Consider the following 21,410-nt stretch of genomic DNA (forward strand, 5'->3'; position numbering starts at 1 on the left):
GATAGGATATAATGCTTGTTAACTAACTGATCAAACTCCTAAAGTGGGAATAATGGGAGGTAGGAGGAGAGAAGGAAGGAGGTTGGATACCAGTGGAAGAGAAAACTTTGGCTAGAACAGTGGAGAATTAGTCTAAGTCAATGTTTACCAAATGTGCTCCCTGGACCACGATCATATAATTCATTTAGGATGGCTGATAAAATTTAGATTCCCAAACCCTATTACAGGCCTATTGAAGCAGACTCTATAGCACAGAAATCTGAATTTTAAAAAGTAACCCAATGATTCTTATATATATATATATATACATACCAAATCTGAAAACCACCAATTTAAGTGTAGAAGGCAGAAGATAGATGCTGAAAGGGAACAGCTACCTTATGTTTACTGGGTACATGTACTTTCCATCATGGTTAACAATAGAATGAAGTAGTTTCACACTATCATGATTTGCTTTGATGTGATTCTCCCTCTTCAACACATTGCTTTGAGCACAGCGGTCTTTTCTTCCATGGCAAGAGTATTTCCAGTTCTGAATCACAAATATGGGCTAGCTACCATAGAGAATCTCACAGAACAGAAATTTTGTGGCACTTCAAGGAAAGGTAACAGACTGCTAGCTTTGACTCAGACTGGGAAGTATATTTAACCAAAAACATGCTATAGGCTCCTGAAATTCAAATTTGGTAGCATGGAGAGAGAGGAAAAATAACTTTGATATCTAGTTGCTTAAGCTTTTCATTGGAACCAAGTGATAACTAAAACATGTAGCTGATTTAGATAAAAACTGAGGACCTGCTCACGGGCTCACACTGAGCAGGATTTCTGCAGTTGAGTACTACAGACATGCAATAACAAAATTAGATACGATCAAGGGGAAGAAAAATGCACAGAAGTCCTTGAATTAAAATGAACTGAAACCTTCTGGGAGAAAAGCTATTTGGTAAGCTCCATTAAGTCCATTGTACATAGCTTTATTTGACAAAGCAGCATCCTGGCATGTGGAACAGGAAAGAAAATAGCTATAAGATGATCTGTCAGGGAGTTTCCAGTCTCTAAACAAATAAGATTCTGTGCAGTAGCCAATACAGCTTTTAACTCAAAAGAGATACAGAAGCAAAATGCAATTATATAACCCTAGTAAGTACATTCAATCTGAATCTCCCATATACCCCTCTCCTCCCCCAATAATTCCTCAAACTCAGCAACTTATCAAGTGGATGCTCAAAATTATGGTTGCATTCATTTCAGGGTAACAGTGGATTTATACTGTATACAATACTGCAGATACTGAGGTGGAGACAATCCTACAAATCAAAGATTAATCAGCTATAAAATATCCTGGCTAAACACTTAACTAATTTGAATAGCTCAATTATTATTAAATTTTTTGTTTATCTTGGCTATAAGTTTATAGTATGTGTCTGCAGTTATTAGTTTGCTGTTCTGAAAATATTAACTATTCACTGATTACAAAGGGTTTATTTAATATATATGGAGGTTTACATGTTTAGGGATCTAACATATGGCAAAAATAGAGGAAATTCAGATGTAACAGCTAATGAATGCTTTTAAAAAATCCTGACTCGGTGATTTTCCTTCCTTAAGAGTTTTTGTTCATGGAGTGAAGATTCTGGGATCCCTCAAGTGGCTAGAGCTGCTCACTTCAATATGCAAGTACAGGAACCAATAAATTCTGATTTGCATTATAATCAATCTGTTTTCTATCTGTCTCTCTCACACAGACACACAGACACTCACAGAGACACAGACACACACACACACACACACACACAGACACACACACACACAGTGGGGGCAGTATACTACCATATCTCCAATGTCTAGCACAGGGCTGGGAATGTAATAGTTATTAAAGGAGTGAACGAATTCACTTAACCATTACAAAATCTTTGTTAGACAGTTTTTATAATGTATTTCTTATAAGTGTGGAAGCTGAGGCTCACTGAGGAAGAAGTCCTTTCTATGTCAAGAAAGGCAGAGCTTGGACTAGAACTCAGGTGTTCTGACTTTAGGTCTAGTGTTTTGTCCACCGTGCTTTACTGACTGCTAAGATTGTATAGAATGGTTTACCTGAAAACACTCATCTTTTAGCTGATGTTTTAATCTCTCCCACGGTAACCCCCCTCCAAGATGATCTGTTATGAAATTAAAGGGTGGTGTGTTATACTGTTCAACAGGTTTGCCGTTTTAGTTCCACTGGGGACCCATACCATGGCTATCATCTCACAGTGAGGTCCTGACTATACTAGGTAAGAGCAAAAGCCTTTACCCAGACAACTGTTTGTAGACCCCTATTTGGTTCCTAATAAACCTCCAGGTAACCACAATGGAAGGCAGCAGATAGGTAGACTCATATATTGTAGATATTTCCACTTAGTTTGTAGATTCTCTCTTTTTTTAAAAATAAATTTATTTATTTATTTGTTTTTATTTTTGGCTGTGTTGGGTCTTTGTTGCTGTGCGCGGGTTTTCTCCAGTTGCGGTGAGTAGGGGCTACTCTTCCTCTTCTTTGTGGTGCGCAGACCTCTCACTGTGTGGCTTCTCTTGTTGCAGAGCACGGGCTCTAGGCATGCGGGCTTCAGTAGTTGTGGCATGCGGGCTCAGTAGTTGTGGCTCGTGGGCTCTAGAGCTCAGGCTCAGTAGTTGTGGTGCATGGGCTTAGTTGCTCCGGGGCATGTGGGATCTTCCCAGGCCAGGGCTCGAACCCGTGTCTCCTGCATTGGCAGGAGGATTCTTAACCACTGAGCCACCAGGGAAGCCCTAGGTTCTCTTTTAACTTTGTGATTTTTAAAGAGAAATATTTAATTTTTATGCAGATACATTTATCAAAAATATCCTTTAAGATTTCTATCTTTGGAGATCTTCATCCCAAATTATATAACCATCTCCTACATTTTCCAACATTTCTTTTGCTATATATGTATTTTGTCATTTGAATCTTCAATCCATCTGTTATTAATTTTGGTGTAAAGTATAAGTGATGTAGGGATCTAACTTTTTTCCTAAAAGTTTGGCTAGTTACCTATTTATACATAAACTGTCTTATGGTTTCTACTGTAGAACATATTATTAATAAGTCCAAGCCAAATATAGAACAATACCACCTAAATGTCCAATTCTCCTAGGAAGAGAAAGTCCACTTTTAGTCAGGTACTATGATGAAAGATGGCAGTAAACTAAGACCACAGTAAGTCCTGTAGCCACAGGGTTGACATTCAGCCAGTGTGTACTTATATGGCCTTACCAATTGTCTCTAGCTGCTTCCAGTCTGATGGATTTGTGCCCATACCTTACCGGTTGTTAATGGTTTTAAAATATCATCCCATCCAGTAGGTGTTAGTTAAATAAAGCAAAGCAGAATAATCTTTACCTGATTCCTCAGTTTCTTTTGTTTCTGTTGTTTCTTCTATTTCATCATCAGACATCTCCATTTCTTCTTCTCGCCTGATTCCCATTAATTCATCATTATGTATGTTGCGAATTTCCTAAGGTTAAAAGGTATGCTCTTTAGGTGGGAAAGCCTTAAAAATGTTGAGGAAATAAACAGAATTGAGGACTAGGTAAAGCAGGGTCTTTTTAAACGTATAACAAAACTTCAGAGTAGTCTTAAGGCAAAGGCAAAGGCAAAGGAAAAGGAAACGGCAAAGGCAAAGGGGCATGTTGAGGCTGAGGACAGTCTCAATACACAAAGCAAACTTCGTACACTCTGTTCTGCATAAGCTTTCTTTCCATACCCAGAGCTCTAGCAGCCGATGATTCTTGTATCCCTCCCATTTTAGAGAGTACCATTGACCATGAAATACCTTCCACCTCTTACATGGATTTCTGGACTTTCCCTTAAGGTTCTGCCATGTTCACCTTCCCATGTCAAATCCTTTGATCTTGCTGCTTTCTATCCTCTTCTCTCTCCCTTTACAGTCTTACTCAACAGAACTCTTAATCAAACATTTGCAGGTTTAGTAGTTAGAGTAAAAATGAGCTGTCAGGGCTGAACTCCTACCAGATCAACCCTTCTGTGGATAATATCTATATTCTGTGAACAAAACAACAAACCAAACCAAATCCCTAACTACTTGATGGCATTGGAGAATGAACAAAAACAGGCATATTCTGAAGAGGAGCTGACACTTGGAAGAAGGGTATGGGTCTTCCAGTTTTAAAGAGACTTTTAGTCTGAGAGCAGACAACAGCTAGCACCTCATATGGTGGCTAAATTTTAGATAGAAAATCCAAAGTCTTCATATCCTAAAGAAATAAAGGAGAGAGTTCAGGGCAACCACTGGAAGCCAATGGAAAGTGAGGAGGGGATCCCAGAAAGTAGATAGTCAAAGAGAGAGGGATCCAAATTCTGTGTATAAGAACTGTACAGGGCTTCCCTGGTGGTGCAGTGGTTGAGAGTCCGCCTGCCGATGCAGGGGACATGGGTTCGTGCCCCGGTCCGGGAAGATCCCACATGCCGCGGAGCGGCTGGGCCCGTGAGCCAAGGCCACTGAGCCTGCGCATCTGGAGCCTGAGCTCCGCAATGGGAGAGGCCACAACAGTGAGAGGCCTGCGTACCGCAAAAAAAAATAAATAAATAAAAAATAAAGAACTGTACAAATTTCTGCATGACCCTTGAACCATGAAAGCACACGGCAGATTCCAAACAACCCAGTTAAGGCTAAAAAACTGAACTGAGATTTGAGTTGCCATCTAAGAGAGACAATTTCTAGCTTAAATTCAATGAAGTAAATTGACCATTAAAACAAAAGAAAACAAAATCAACATTCTTTGAAAGAATATAACAGAATCCAAAGACTTAAAAGCAAAATATTCACAATAAGCAGGTAAAGCCCCCAGTTAATTGACATACCTACAAGAACTAAGTTGAGATGACCCATTTTCAAGAGAAAAGACAATCAACAGAAACCAAGCTTGAAATGAACTAGATATGGAAATGAGCAGAACAAGGAGTTAAAGCAGCTATCATAACTATCTCAATGATGTAAAGGAAATACGTTAATAATGAATGAAAAGATAGGAAATCTTAGCAGAGAAATAGAAACTTTGGATGAGCTTAACAGTAGAATAGAGATGACAGTATACAGAGAAAGCTTAAAGAGAGAACAATACAAATTCATCAAATCTGAAGAACAGAGAAACTAACTGGAATCACAGAAAGAGAGGAGAGGTTAAATGATTCAAAATATTTGAAGAAAAAATAGTTGAGGATTTCTTAAATTTGATGAAATATATTAATCTATATATTCAAAGAACTCAGTGAACCCCAAGCAGAATATGTGTGGAAAAACAGTATGTCTAGGAACACCATAGTCAAGCTGCTGAAAATGAAACATAAAGAGAAACTCTAACTCTTTAGTTAACTAAATTTATTGTGACAATCATTTCACAATACATGTAAGTCAAGTCATTATGCTGTACACCTTAAACTTATACAGTGCTGTATATCAATTATATATCAATAAAACTGGGGGAAAAAAGAGAAACTTTTAAAAGCAGCCAGAAAAAACCAACATATTATAAACAGGGGAAAAACAATTTGAATGCTTTGATTTCTTTCAGAAACAATAAAGACCAGAAGTTAGGGAAACAATTCTTTAAAGTGCAAGAATAAATAAAAAATATCTATTTATTCAGAATTCTATATTCAGAGAAAAATTCTTTCAAGAATGGAGATGAGATAAATATATTTTCAGACAAATGTAAATGCGAGTATTTGTCACCCAAAGACTTGCACTATAAGAAAAGCTGAAGAAAGTGCTTCAGGCTGAAGGGAAATGCTACCAGATGTAAACACAGATCTGCAGAAAGGCATGAAGAACATCGGAAATGATTGAGATCACACTGGAAAAGTCACTTTTTCAAAAAAAAATCAAGCATGAGAACTCCATTTTAGAACAGCTTGCAATCATTTAAAGGCCACTTGATGCCTGTCAGAGGCTCCTCAGCAGTGAGCTGAGAATTCCTTGCCTAGGTTAGCTGCACTTGGGCCATAATACAAAAAATGTGCAAAGCCGTCTGGTGACAATTGCCTCCATTTAGGGAGATTATAAGTATTTTAAATGGATTTCTTAATAATTAATGCTACAGTTAATCACTATCTCAACTAATATTCTCCTTTTTTATTCCTTTTATCAGGAAAAATAATGATCTCTATATCAAGTTTACACTAAACATAAATAAAAGTACCTATTAAAAAGTGAGCTATTCAGTGTTATCACTGAGAGTTAAGAAGTAAAGGAAAAATAGAAGAAATAGAAAATAGAAATACTACCATAGGATCCCTCAATGTGCTGCAGAGGCATTACTTAAAATAGAAGAAAATAATGACTTGTTTGAGAAAAATGAACTTTAAAGGACTGTGTCAAGAGAGACATTTGCTATGTCTTATTGCACAGAGAACAATAAAGGAATTGCCATTTCTAAGAATTCATTCTTTCTCAGGAGTCTGGATTTCAGTTATCAAAGAGCTGTTACTGGAAAGGTGATCATAATGAAGTTTGACACTGGCAAATTCAAATATTGTACAACTTACTTCATCAGGAAAAGTCGTGGCTCTCCTAGCTGCCTAACAAAAATGTAGACTGTCAGAGGGTATAAGCAGAGACCAACTCTCAATTCACAAACATGTTGTCTAACTCTGGAAAAGTTATTGTGTTTCTCAGAAGAGTAAATTGTGTTCCTTCTAGGGAAATGTCCCAGGGCCGGAAGATCTAACTGATAGCTAAGACACACTCTGTAGCTGCTCAGCATCCGCAAAGCATCTTTTCTGCTTCCAGCTGGGCAAGGAAGCGTAATCTCTTCTTAGAACTATAAAATGTTCAATAACTAAGTAATACAGCTTATCTAGAGATCTTTCACATCTTCAAAAATCCCTAGAAAAATAACGGACCTATGGGCAAATTTTACCTCAATGCCTCAAAATACTTCAGAAACAAGAGTTACCAGTTCTTTTAGCTGATAATGAAATGAGGGTAAGAAAAACTAAGGAGAAGCTTGCTATAAGTATTCAGTCAGGAAGGCAAAGTGGCAGAGCCTAGAGCCCTCTAACTAGACAATCCTTCTTAGCTACAAAGAAACTAAGGTCCGTACCATTACTTTTTCTGTAAATATCGATACTAAGTCACATGAATGGAGATAAGGCAGAGAGAACAATAGAGGCTATAGGATACTATACTGCAATAAACTTAAGGTGAGCATTCAGTAAATGACACTACCTCTAAGTAAAGCAAGTGAGATTTTAATTCTTTGAAAAGTAAAGCACTTGATATCTAAGATGCCTATTTTCTATATTCTCTGGTGGATCAAAAAAGCTCTACTTTTGGAATCAAATCCTAACAAATACCTTCAGAGTGAAGGGCTAAAAGGTGGCATTTACCTAAGGAAGGCATTCTACCTAGCCTGGACACAGGAGCAGGCAACAGGAGGACTTTGAGCCACTGAAGTGCAGGCAGCAAGAGAAATAGCTGCCTCCCAGATCTGCCCCTTTGCCCATCCTGATAGTTGGATCCAGTGCTGAAGCTAAAAGAGTGGCAATGACATGGAAAAACATTTTCCAGAAATTTTCATTTGTAATTCTCTGCCTGAAATTGACTGGGTCACGTCACTGATAGAGTACATCAAAAAAGGTAAGATAGCCTTCCTAAAGTTTTTATACCACACTGTTGCCCACGGTAGACCTGTGATATTTAATCTAAACAGTGAACTGTTAGTGACTTCTCAAAATGCATTATAATGGCTTTAAGTCTATTCTAGTGGTAACTTTTTGCGAAGCTTAGAAATTCACATATTGCTCCACAATGGAGGACAAAGCACTTTCAACATAGAATAAAACTGAAACCCTAGACAGAGGAAAATGCTGAAAAGAATCATCTTCGTACCAGCTGACATTTTTGATTTATCATAAAGTAGGCAAATCATAAATTATTGAACGTTAATTATCTAACTATATAGTTTCCAAAAAAGTTATGTGGACTTAAATTCATCTTACTCATATTTTATGATAGAAACATGACTATAATAAAAGAAAAGTTCCTTATGAATTGTGTAACAAAATTGTACTTACCCATACTTTGAAAATTAACAGGATACTTGGTGGGGAATGGGCCAGATGAAGGAATGGAAAGGAGCAGAGGATAGGGAGATAGCTCCTACACTTACACAGAAATTTGATTCTGAGATATCATTCAAGCCAATGAAGCAAAGCACAAACACAGGCTCTTAATCAATGTCTATTATATGCTACATAATGGAAATACAAATTAGGTTGATCCAAATTTTGTTAGCATGGGGTTTGATGGCTGAAAGCCAATAGCTAGTGTTAGTGCAAATGGGTCCTAAAACGAGGGCATGCAGATAACTTGAACATCTATCTGCAACCAGTTCTTTGGGGTTTGGAATGATAGGCCTGGAAATCTAGAAAGTTATTTTAGCAATCACAGTATTTCATTTCACGAGAATGCTAGTACGTAATCACCATCTACCCTTTCTTCTGGTCCAATGGTATAAAAATCTCACATTAGGGAGAATGCAAGGGAGTTTCTTGGTGCCTACTGCTATGGTTCTAGTTTCTTATATGCCATCCAAAGTTTAACTTGTAATCTAGGCCAGGATCGCGGTAAGAGAAACACACAGGTTTTGAATGATTCTATAGAAAAAGAGTTCCCACAACACACAGCACTGTCAGTAAAGTCACTGTAGATGCTAACTTTTAGTAAGGGAAGGGACTTCGGCCTTCTCTTATTTTTATTACCCTTTCAAATGGTATCAGTAGGAGCCTCACACACATGTAAATCAGGAAAGTAAACCAATGAAAAAGACTCATTATCAAACTAGTCTGCTTGGCAGATGCTACCAGGGTGAGTGCCTTAGCTCCCTGAAGGTGGGGACTTTTTCTTCTTACTTCATAACTTCTCTCTCACCAGAGTGAGACAGTGTCTGCTGCTGGAAGCAGGATGATGATGAGACAAATAACAGGTACTTTGTGATGCGAGGAGGTCACCAGCTGGCTTATTCCCCGAGGCAACTGGTAAGAAAGGTTCAATGTCAGACTCTTCTACCTTGATGAAACCCCTAACTTAGGAATTGTAGCTTTGATGCCTAGGTCAAGAAAAAGTCAGTTTAGTTGATTAGGTCACTGAGATGCTCTGATTCTCAGTGGGGTGCTAAGAGGCAGTCCCAATTTAAGAGGACAGTTTTGTCACTTTCTACAGGATACCTCCTTTTAGTCCTCAGAGTTGCCTGTCATCAAGTGAAAGTATGCAGAGGTTAAAAAAATTTAAAGCCATGATTTAAAGAGGTGCCAATATAGAGTAGACGAAATCTTTTAGGTTTAGGGAATGCAATGGCAAAGAAAGGTCATGAGCTATGTTCCACTGTCAGTAGTTTTACTTATAAAGATTAAGGTATTCAGGGTAGACCTTAATTTAGTCCAATCCAACAGGCAGGAAGCATTTTTCTGGGTTCCTACAAAGTCTACAAGGCATATCACAAAACATGTAGTAAGTCATGCTGGCCGTGTGCTTTATCCCCATCACTGTGCCAAGGAAGCTCTGCTACAATATTAGGTGACAGGGTGTACAGCTCTCAGCTCTCCACAGCCCCAAAGAAATGTCTGGCTTACTGGCATAGCTATCTTTACTGAGGAAGTAATTAAACTCAAACATATATCCACCAGATAGGTAGGCTTGCTATAACTACAGAGAGCCTTGATGAATAATATTAATGGAGACTATTTTATTGCAAATTCGCTTACAAAAGGGTTGTGGCCTAGACAAGTCAGTTCTCGCACCAGAGGCTCCACTCCTCCCATGAAAAAGGAAATACTGTATCAGCAGGGCTTTCTGTAATGGGTGGGGCACTTCAAACAGCCTCTCCCACCCCCTAAAATGGATACATGTGTGCGTTGAAGGGAAGGTAGAGACTAATACGGCTTTTCTACAATTGGAAGGCATATTAAGCATTTTTCTCTCAACTTTTATTTTTCTGAATTATTCAAACCAAATTAAGGATTTTGGATATTTTAAATTTAGGTGCTATGTGAAAAGATACTCAATATCACTAATTTTTACAGAAATGCAAATCAAAACTCAAATGAGGTATCACCTCACACCAGTCAGAATGGCCATCATCACAAAATCTACAAACAATAAATGCTGGAGGGGGTGTGGAGAAAAAGGAACCCTCTTATGCTGTTGGTGGGAATGTAAACTGGTACAGGCACTGTGGAGAACAGTATGGAGGTTCCTTAAAAAACTAAAAATAGAGCTACCATGTGATCCAGCAATCCCACTCTTGGGCATATATCTGGAGAACACTATAATCCAAAATGATACATGCTGGGCTTCCCTGGTGGCGCAGTGGCTGAGAGTCCGCCTGCCGATGCAGGGGACACAGGTTCGTGCCCCAGTCTGGGAAGATCCCACATGCCGCGGAGCGGGTGGGCCCATGAGCCATGGCCGCTAAGCCTGTGCATCCGGAGCCTGTGCTCCGCAACAGGAGAGGCCACAACAGTGAGAGGCCCGTGTACCGCAAAAAAAAAATCAAACCAAAAAACCCCCCCAAAAAAACCCCAAAATGATACATGCACCCCAATGTTCATTGCAGCACTGTTTACAATAGCTAAGACATGGAAGCAACCTAAATGTCCACCAACAGAGGAGTGGATAAAGATGTGATACATATATACAATGGAATATTACTCAGCCATAAAAAAGAATGAAATAATCTCATTTCCAGCAACATGGATGGACATAGAGATTGTCGTACTGAGTGAAGTAAGTCAGACAGAGAAAGACAAATATCATATGATATTGCTTATATGTGGAATCAAAAAAATGAACTTATCTACAAAACAGAAATAGAGTTACAGATGTAGAAAATAAACTTACGGTTACCAGGGGGTAAAGGAGGGGGAGGGATAAACTGGAAGATTGGAATTGACACATACACACTACTATATGTAAAATAGATAACTAATAAGGACCTACTGTATAGCACAGGGAACTCTATTCAGTACTCTGTAATGGCCTATATGGAAAAAGAATCTAAAACAAAAGAGTGGATATATGTATATGTATAGCGGATTCACTTTGCTGTACACCTGAAACTATCACAACATTGTAAATCAACTATTCCCCAATAAAAATTTTAAAAACAAATAAATAAATTTAAGTGCTATCTCCAACCCTCCCCTTGATCACTTTTGTTACATTTTTAGCTCCCTGAGGGCAAAGACCATCTCATCCTGCATTGCCTGTCATGATACCTGAGACAGAGAAACTGTTCAGTAAACGTCTGAATTGAAATGCTGAATTTTGTTCGTTGGGCTCAACAACATGAGGTAGCCCTAGCATTCTAAAATCATTTTGTGCTACACTAAGATAATCGGTTCCTTTTTTGATCCTAATTATTATTTTCTTAACAATTAAAAACTTTACTGGCTTTTTATGACCCTACCCTCCACTGGGCTGATGTCTTCAAGGATTTCTCCCTAGTGACTCATAGATCCCTTTGCCGAGTCAGAACTGATGGCTGAGACTGTTGGTTTATGAACAGATGTGGGCTTATCTTCCTCTAATCTCTCTTCACGGTTCTCAAATTGTTGCCACACAAACTATGTCATGTATTCTCATGAAAGACAGAGGAATAGATTATTATCTTCATTTTATAGATTAGGTAACTGAGGTTCACAAAGATTAAATGACTGACTCAAGACCACAAGTCAGTTTATACCAGAGCACAGAGTGAAGAAGAAGAATTTCTAGGCCTGAATTGACCACTTACTAGCTGTGTAATTGTGTGCACATCGCTTAACATTTCTTTTTTTTTAATTTTTTTACATTTTTTTAAATTTTATTTTTGGCTGCGTTGAGTCTTCGTTGCTGCACATGGGCTTTCTCTAGTTGCAGAGAGTGGGGGCTCTTTGTTGTGGTGCACAGGCTTCTCACTATGGTGGCCTCTCCCATTGCGGAGCACGGGCTCTAGGCCCATGGGCCTCAGCAGTTGTGGCGCACGGGCCCAGCCGCTCCGCAGCATGTGGGATCCTCCCAGACCAGGGTTCGAACCCGTGTCCCCTGCATTGGCAGGCGGATTCTCAACCACTGCACCACCAGGGAAGCCCACATCGCTTAACATTTCTATGTCTCAGTTTCCTCACATGTAAAAAACGGACACTCTACTTACTTATTATTCCTTATGGAGTTGTTAATGATAAATTGAAATAATACTAGTTCTCATTTATATAGCATTTATATTTTCATACTGTCTACATATCTCTTATCTCATTTAATCCAGGTGAAGAAATAAGGACTGAGAAAGGCTGACTAACTTGCTCAAAGTCACGCAGCTATAACGTGTCAGAGCTGAGATCTGGATTCATGTCAACTCCAAGTCCAAGGTTCTTTCCACTACACCACATCTATTGAGGGGCTCACGTAGGTGAGCTAAACAATGTGAAAGTGCCTTATAATATGTAAGTTCCATACAAGTGCTATTTAACTATTAAGGAATATGACAACCTGCATTGATAGATATAATGGGACTGCTACTAGACTGGCAAAGAGGACTCAGAAACGAAGTTGAAAGAGTTGCCGCATACATAGATGGAAAGTGTCAGGGCTGGCTGGGTAAGGAAGCTACACATAGGAACAGAAAAACTTGAGGACTATGTAACACCATTCCAAAGGCACATTGGTATAAACAAACCTCCCATCTCAGTTTTTAATCTCAGATTTAGAATCGTAACCTAATCACATCAGATATGTTCTAGTGTTATGCTAAAAATGTCACTTGAGCACAAGCAGAGAGGTGTGTGTCAATCTTAATTTGAAATCAGAGTCCTCTGTTACCTTTAAAGCTGCCACCTATAAAGGTGGCTGAGCGGGTTTGATAAAAGAAGCTCAGAAATTTCAGTGCTCCAATGTAACACCAGGCAGCTTTCAGCCTCAACTGTCAAGATGCTCTAATAAATGTAAGACAGCCCTAATATTACTAACACTAGATGCACAGGTCAGTAATTATTGTTGTACCCAAGACTACCTAGCTTAGGGAAGTAAACTTATTAATTATCGTAGCTACATTTTCACTGCTAAGGTTTCCACCCAGCAGAATGCATTCAAGACAACATGTGCACATTTATTACCCTTTTGGCAGCAGGTGGTCTGGACACAATGACAGGCTATAGAACATGTCTCAGTGTTTCATTAGGGCCTTGTTGTGGCCATGGGAGCTTGGCACTATTTAATTCTAGCTAAACTCCAAATCAATAACTTGTTAAAGAAAGAAACTGTCCCCCTGAGGGGCTACCAGAGTAAAAAGTTACTAACCTCAGCTTGTTTACACCAAACGCTGATGTTTTTACGCTGGGCTTTTGTGAAGTGGTCCCAAGCCTTTTGTTTGGAGGCAGAATGGTACACAGCTACTATCTGCTCAACTGTAGCATCAGATCAACAGTTGAATCAGCATCATCCAGGGATGGCAAAAGAGAGGAGAAAAGAAATGAGAAGCATTAGGCTTAGTGTGTCTCCTATGACACTACTGGACTAGAGCTGTGCTAAAAAAAAAAAAAAGGCTATGTGTGTTGGCATACCATGAGTTTAAAGGGGACGCAAAGGCAAAGATATCAATATACAAAAAGAAAAAATGAATTCTAGAAGGTTTAGGGTGAAATGGTGACTAAAGTTTTTTCATACAGGCAGTCTGTATTCATTCAGGCAGGAGAGGCAAGAGTCATGGTGAATGTGATTTAGCACTATTGACCCTGCACAACAGGACATCAAGTGGTGAACTGTACCAGCTCCTTTTGACCACTGGCTTCTTAAACTAGCCTTTCAGAATGATCCTGGATGCTTCATTTCAATGGAATCCATCTTTTTATTATTCTGAGGTATGTTTAACCAGAAGCAACAAATCAAAACCTAAAATGGATGGGATCTATTTTAAGTCTACCTAGGTAGGCTTGTTGACTGGAGAAACACAAGTTTTATGGAAGAATAGTGTGTAAGCACAGTCCTAGGGGGTATTTTTTCAGGGTCGCTTAAAATGTCAAATGAGGAAATGTGTACAAATATTCGGGGGCTTTATCGCAATCAGTTCAAGAGAAGGAAAACTTAGTCATGACTTTTTTCTGGGAAAAGAAAAAAGGGACAAGATCCTCTGCCTGGCTAGGTGTTCACAGTAAGAAAATTCAGAGGTGTTATTTCTTTCTTTACAGCCCTGTTTGTACCCTGTCTACTAATGATTTAAGGATTTCTATTCCCATGATGCTTGCTGCTCTCTTTTTCTATTTATTCTGAAGCCCTAAAAACATATGCTTTCTCCTCCTGGATTCCATGCCCATAGATAATTTCAAAATAGAAATGAAAAATGAAACAACTCCTCCTTAATCCCATTTACATATCAGTCAAGTATGGGAAGTCAAGTATGAGAAGAGTGGGCCATAACTGTTTAAAAGCAAAGTCATAAAACTGTACCTTTGTTCCTAACGTGAATACAGTTTCTTACTCAAAAGATAAGAGTTCATAATTTTATAATAAGGTGAACTAAAAACATTATTTGAGAATTTTTCTGCTCATTTAAGAGAACTTGGATAGGTTTGGAGTGGTACTAATTTTTGAAAATGGCTATTTCAGTGGCTTCCCATTCCCTCTCAGTGTCCACTGACATCCAGTAAAGGAAATGTTGAAGAAAGGAAACTAAAAACAAAAGGTAGAAGTAGCAGATTTGGCTTTTATTCAATTACCTTGGGAAATATAATTACATTTATCCCTAAAATGGAATACCTGAAAAGCATAATGATGCAAATCTGAAGCAAAGAAGCTTACAAATCCTGATGCTACATTCTAACTTCAGCAGTGAAATACCGAATTTTCCACTGGAGCCTGAGGCTGCTTGTAACTTACTTTGAGAACAAGCGAAAGTAAAATCACAGGATTGTGGTCTAAGTGTCAGTGTTTCTAAGGAGCTGAAGTAGATATACCACAGAAAATGAACATGGGGGTGCGCACATGATTCCCATGAAACCGGAGCTCGGGCATTTGGCAATATAAGAAGAGCACAAGGCAGTGATGAAGAGGGTGTTCCTTCTTGACACAGGATGGCTCTGGAGCCCTGGCTCCTGTGTAGAGAGAGTGATGACTAAGTGAAGTGCCCTCTCACCCTTCTGGCAGAACTATGACTTCCACTCACATTGAATGAGAATTCCAGAAAGGGCCTGCTTAAACTTCTCCTTTGCTTGTTCCATGTCTTTCTCATGGGCAGCTTTCTCATTCACCAGGCGGCGGACATGGCTGTTGGCTGACTGGATCATGGAGTAGAAGTTGTTAGCGCTGCGACGGTTCACCTCTCCTCGCTCAATCCAGGTGAGCAAGGTCTGCACGGCTTCTGAGAATTTGGAATCATCTGAAAAAAGAGAATTTATTTTTAGAGTCATCAAAAGTAACCAAATCTCCATCTATTTTCCCAACATGCTGGCAAGGAGGCCACCATGGCTTTTTGGCAAAGGTTGTGAAATGAATTAATTGCAGAGGGTGAGGAACCATGCATGCACACGTGTGCACACACAGGCAGCAGGTGGGCAGAGAGACTGAAAGAATGAAAGATTCCAAAAGTAGTCAGATTGGTTGTAATCTACGAAGAATTTTCAGAACAAGAGTATTTCTTCTTTTCTTAAAGTTTTCTTTACTGACATAGTTTTCACATATTGCAAATTTCTTAACCTCTGTGTGTATGTGTGTGTGTGTGTGTGTGCATGTGTGTAATATATAAATTAGCAGTGAGAGAACTTCAGAATTCTACAATCTTATTTTTTAATAAGCACAAGTAAACTTGAGTCTTGAGCTTAACTTGCATTTGACAGTAACTTTATCCTGGATCCATGGAATTAAACCTTTGGAAGGAGCCTTAAGAAAGAGTTAGGGGCTTCCCTGGTGGCACAGTGGTTGAGAGTCCACCTGCTGATGCAGGGGATGCGGGTTCGTGCCCCAGTCCGGGAAGATCTCACATGCCGCAAAGTGGCTGGTCCCGTGAGCCATGGCCGCTGGGCCTGCACGTCCGGAGCCTGTGCTCCGCAACGGGAGAGGCCACAACAGTGAGAGGCCCACGTACCGAAAAAAAAAAAAAAAAAAAAAACAGTTAAATGGCAATTCTTTAGGTATAAACACTTACATCTTTGACTTTTTGTAACATCACTCCTGCATCCAATCCAGCCCCAGGCCTTCCACTCAGTCCCAGTCACAATCTATTTTGATGTAATTCATTCTATTTCTACATTTGGCCACGTCCTGTTTCTCTTGCCTGAGGAACCCTCCAAGTAGATTTCTACAGCTAGTTAGGAGTTACTCTCTGATGTTAAAATAGTAGTCTCTGGTTCAGCTTCCAAAGCCTCTGGTTCAGCTTTCTGAGATAGCCACTTACATATTCTGCTGTTAAAGACTCCTGAGAGGGAGAGTCCATTAGCATCCCATTGAAGGCCCACTGTAGGACTCCACATCCCTCTCTAGCCAGGAACCCTTATGTCCAGTGGAACCATCTCTCACTGTAATGTTAACTTCTTACCACTTGCCTTTTTAAGTGCAGATGTGTAATGAGAGGTCAGCCTCACTGTTACAGCAGTTTTCATTTCATTACTTACATACAGTCTTTATGTTGATGCTCAGTTTTAAAAAAATTATTGATGTTTAGTTGATTCATTGATGCTTACTTTTTGCTTGAGTTCCACACAACCAGCAAATTCATTTTTTTAATAAAAATTCAAACTGAGCTGTTTGGTCTTATGTGAACAGTTAAGTCTTGGACCTGGCATCTTACCAATGCTTTCAGCCTTTCCAGCTTTTCAAAGTGTACCATTATTTCTGTGTCTCTACTCTGGACTCTATGTTTTCTGCTTTTCTCTTACAGGAAGACAAATCAATCCAAACAAAGGATTTCTTTAACGTGTGAAACCCTTAGGCTATAAGGTGCAAACAAGTTTGGTGAATGAGACCTATTTGCAAAGGGGAATTAGCAGCATCTTGCTGAGCCTAGAGCACAAGAAGCAAGGAAAATTCATACTGTTAGAGCTGGGTTGGTGTCACCAATAAGATCAATGGGACACCAGCACTCATCCAGTAAAATCAACCATACTCATAGAATGAAAAAACTGGATTTGAGCTACTAACACAGGAGACCAGGCAAGGCAATTAAGGTTAAATTAGCAAAATGGCTCTGAGAGTCAAGCAAGGGGAACAGGAATCAAAACTAAAGGGAAAGCAGTCTGATTTAGCAATGTCTGGAAGTCTCTGTAGTTACTGTGTGAAATAAATGTGTGATTAAAGGAGTCCTTTTTTAGTTGGTAGTAGCTACGCCTTTGAGTAATCTAAGAAGAATGTATACTGTAACTACTCTCTGGCCCTCCATTTTCTCATCTATAAAATGGAATTTTATCAGAGTTTTCTGAGGTCACATCAAGTTCTATTTTTCTGATTTATTCTGACTTAGAATTCAAAACTAACTTGCTATCCACAATGAAAGGGGGTGGAGGTGCTTACAGGTCCCAAGTCATGGATCACAGCTAAAATTCTCTGATGTGGAAAAGTGGGAAAAAATTGTTTCTTTCTAGTCACCTGATGTATGGAGAGAAAAAAAGTAACTTGAGACAGTGAAGGATCACAGACACAGGTGGGAGGGACAAATTTTTTGGCTCTTGAATTACTAGGTACACCTTTCTAACTGCAAGGCTTCAACACAAGAAATGCTTAGAATCCCTCAGTGGGAAATTCAAGGATAACTGTCAACAATACAAATATATTTATTACATTTCTCCAAAGAAAAGAGTTCTTTTAATCACAAAGCTCGAGTGTTTTGTATACCTTTTAGTTTTTCAGCAACAGTGCTGCATTCATGATCTGAATAGTGGACCACTGGAGGTGGGGATGGTGGGCGCAACCTTTCTTCTTCCATCCTTCTACGGTGGCGTTCCTCTCTTGCAAGCATACGCTGTTTGCATTCCCACTCATACAGGTCATCTCGAGCCTGTGCAAAATCAACATGAAGCCTACCTGTGTCCTTTTTGTCAGTGCTAGAGCCCAGGCGAATGCGGTAACCTAAGTGCACAAGAGGGAGAGAGAGGAGAGAACAAGAACAGCCCAGTGAGTGAGCCACTGTAAGTAGCTTTTCAGATGCAGTCACAGCAGTTTCCAGGGACCACATAACCCCAAATTCTCTCCCCACTACTAGCAAGAAGAACATTAAAGACTTGGATTATAGTCTCTATCTCTGATAATAGTTTATTATTCCATGGTTGGGTCAGTCTTATTCATAGGAGTTTCATTTCTCCATCTGCCACCTTACCTGTGACAGAGGGAGGCTCTGTGGGTAACTGTATCAAGAATAAGCTTTATGTGGCACCACGGGCTGGGAAGCATGCAAAAGGTGGCCTCAAATTGTGGTGTCTTTGGATAACTTCAAGAGTGTCAGTCATCCCGCCACTCAGAATTTTGATAAAATTTAAATGTTGATAAAATTTAGATAAAATTTAAATAAAATCAATAAAATTTTGATAAATGTAAATCAGCTCGACATTTCAATCCCCCAAATTGCTTCCTAGATGTATCTGGTGACTTGGAACCATTTTGGGGGGGTGGAATAGATATAATGGGGAGTGGTATGTGATCCGGGTGACATAATTTGGGATCCTTAAAAAAAGTGGTAGTATGCTTATACTATACTGGTATAGGACTAGGATTCAGAAAACCAGGATTCAAGTCCACACCTCCACTTTTGGTGTCAGTTATAGCACCCAAGTTAAATCTCTCAACAAAAAAATCAAAAAAAAATTATTAAGTTTTTATTAACCTTTTAAGTTTCAGAAGCTGAGCTAGCTGCTTCCACACACATTTATCTCATTTCATTCTAAGCACAAGCTTGCAGGGTAACTCCTGCCTTAAACAACTAAAAATGTGGACAACATGTATGAAACAATAGTTTTTAAGACATTGGACATTAGGCAATGAAGACAGAGATCACTAAGATTTCCCCGGCTTATTGCCTGGAGAGAGTTTCCAGGCCTCAGCACAGGGAGGGGAACTCTGGCAAAGCATGGTGATCTCCCTGAGTTGAGGAGATTGAACTTGGAATCCAGGGAGACTATGGCAGACAGTTTGCATGGCAGAGTACTGGAAAGAAGAAAGCTACACAGAGAAAGAACTTCAGAGATCTGCAGAGGGTCCTCCACTATTATGTAGCTGAGTACTGATGTCTATCTATGTGTGAATTACCTGAGCATTAGAGGTAATAATCCCTGGGGCTCATACAGGGCTAGGACTATTTCCTTTTCACACCAGCCAGAGGAGAAAATCTAATAATTCAGAGAGCACTGGATAGAGTAATCAAAAGAGTTTTGCCTTAGTGAGGAAAAATTAGCCCTACACTAAACCCTGCTCTGGTTCTGCTGAACAAAACTTAAAAACAAGACCTAAAAAGATAAAAAAAACTTTCAAGTTACTTAACTGCATCCCAGAACAAAGGTCAAGAATACTTACAGGAATGAAAAATATCTGTCACCTGGTAAAATTCACAATGTCTGGTGTCCGATAAAAAGTTACCCAATATGCAAAGAAGCAGGAAAATCATAATAAAGATAAAAATCAGTCAACAAAGCAGACCCAGAAGTGATGCAGATAATATAATTAATAGATAAGGACATAAAAACTATTATAGTTGGATTTCATATGCTTAAGAAGCTAGAGAAAAGATAGAACATATTAAGTAGAAACACAAAAGACATAAAAAAAGAACCAAAATCAAACTTTTACAGATTTAAACTACAATGTCTGAGTTGAAAAAAACTCACTGGACAGGACCAATGACAAATTAGACATCACAGAATAAAAGATTAATGAACTTGAAGACATAGCAATAGAAACTATTCAAAATGAAATACAGAGAGAAAAAAGACTTAAAAAAATGAACAGAGTACTGGTGAGATGTAGGACAACTTCAAGGGGTCCAATATATGCCTAATTGGAGCCATGACTGGAGACAGGGGAGGGAATAGAAAAAATATTTGAAGAAATAAGGAAGGAAAAGTGTCCAAATTTGATGAAAACTCAGATCTAAGAATTTCAATGAACCCCAAGTGGAAAACCATGAAGAAAATTATACGAAGGCACATCATAATCAAATTTCTAAACATCAGCAATAAAGAGAATATCTTAAAAGCTGCCATAGACAAAAGACACATTTTATGTACAGAGAAACAAAAAGATAAGGATAACATCATATTTCTTGTTGAAAACAATGCAAGTAAGAAGATAGTGGAGCAACATCTGAGAGAGAGAAAAAAAAAACTGTCAACCTAGAATCCTATACCCAGAGAACATACCTTTTAAAAAAAGTGGAATAAATTTTTTGATACATACAAATGCTGAAAGAATTTATCAGAAGCAGACTTGCACTACTGAAAATGTCAAAGGAAATTCAATTACAGGGAAAATGATACCAAATGGAAATCTGGATCTATACAAAGGAAGGAAGAGCATACAAAACATATGATTTTATTTATATGAAAATCTGGAAAACGCACACTAATCTGACAGAAAATAGAACAGTGTTTGCCTGGGGAGAGAACTGGGGAGGGTTAGGAAGAAGGGATTACAAAAGAGGCATGAAGGAAGCTTTTGGGAGAGGTGTACATACTCATTATTTTGACTATGATGATGGTTTCACAGCTGTATGTGTCAATAATATCAAATTGTATTTTTGAAATATGTGAAGTTCATTGTATGTCAATTATACCTAAATAAAGCTGTTATAAAGAATAATTCCCAGTCACACTAAAATATTCTTTTTAGAAAGAGGAAGAATAAATACATTTCATAAGTAAACTTTGCTAGAGCCCTTTAAAGTTTACAATGTACTTTCACACCCATTCATCTTATTAAATTATCTGAGCTACCAGAAAAATGGGGCTATTAATGATTACCTTGACTATTCTGCCAGGATTGTGGAGAAGATCAAATGAGAGGAGGAAATGAAACTTTTGCATAAACATACACAAGATACTGTGATGCTCTGAGGTGCTGTGCTGTGTACAATGCCAGCTCCCAAAGGTGCTCAAACTCCAACAGAAAAAACAATTATGTCTACATTTCTAGCCCCTTTCTAAGGGATTTTTGTTTGTTTGTTTTAACCTCTTTCTTTTACAAAGTGGGAGAACAGCCATCCAATTCAGGAGTTTTCTAGCACGTGTAAACTTTCAGGGAGCAGGTTCAAATTTAAAGGGAAAAATTCGTTGTTTTCACATTACAGTGCAACCTCCTTTCCTTTGGCAGCCATGAGAATGTTTCCAGGTGGCTGTTAACGGAGAGCTGATTTCAATGACATTTAGATGGATACCTCCTGAGCAGCAT

The 21,410-nt window shown here is 38.8% G+C and overlaps 1 protein-coding gene across 3 annotated transcripts in view; it reads right to left on the reverse strand.

The window, feature by feature from the left end:
• The window catches only part of ENOX2 (ecto-NOX disulfide-thiol exchanger 2), a gene marked incomplete at its 5' end in the record, with an annotated part of 82,413 nt that overhangs the window by 23,911 nt on the left and 37,092 nt on the right, over nt 1–21,410 (reverse strand). For all 3 annotated transcript variants that reach the window (XM_079726944.1, XM_079726945.1, XM_079726946.1), the window contains 4 exons: nt 3,395–3,509; nt 13,350–13,456; nt 15,211–15,423; nt 17,871–18,104. In XM_079726944.1, coding sequence (XP_079583070.1) covers nt 3,395–3,509; nt 13,350–13,456; nt 15,211–15,423; nt 17,871–18,104 — 669 coding nt within the window. The remainder of the gene's footprint in view (nt 1–3,394; nt 3,510–13,349; nt 13,457–15,210; nt 15,424–17,870; nt 18,105–21,410) is intronic.

Source organism: Hyperoodon ampullatus (assembly GCF_949752795.1).
Source record: "Hyperoodon ampullatus genome assembly, chromosome: X".
In the NCBI taxonomy this organism is placed as follows: Eukaryota; Metazoa; Chordata; class Mammalia; order Artiodactyla; family Ziphiidae; genus Hyperoodon; species Hyperoodon ampullatus.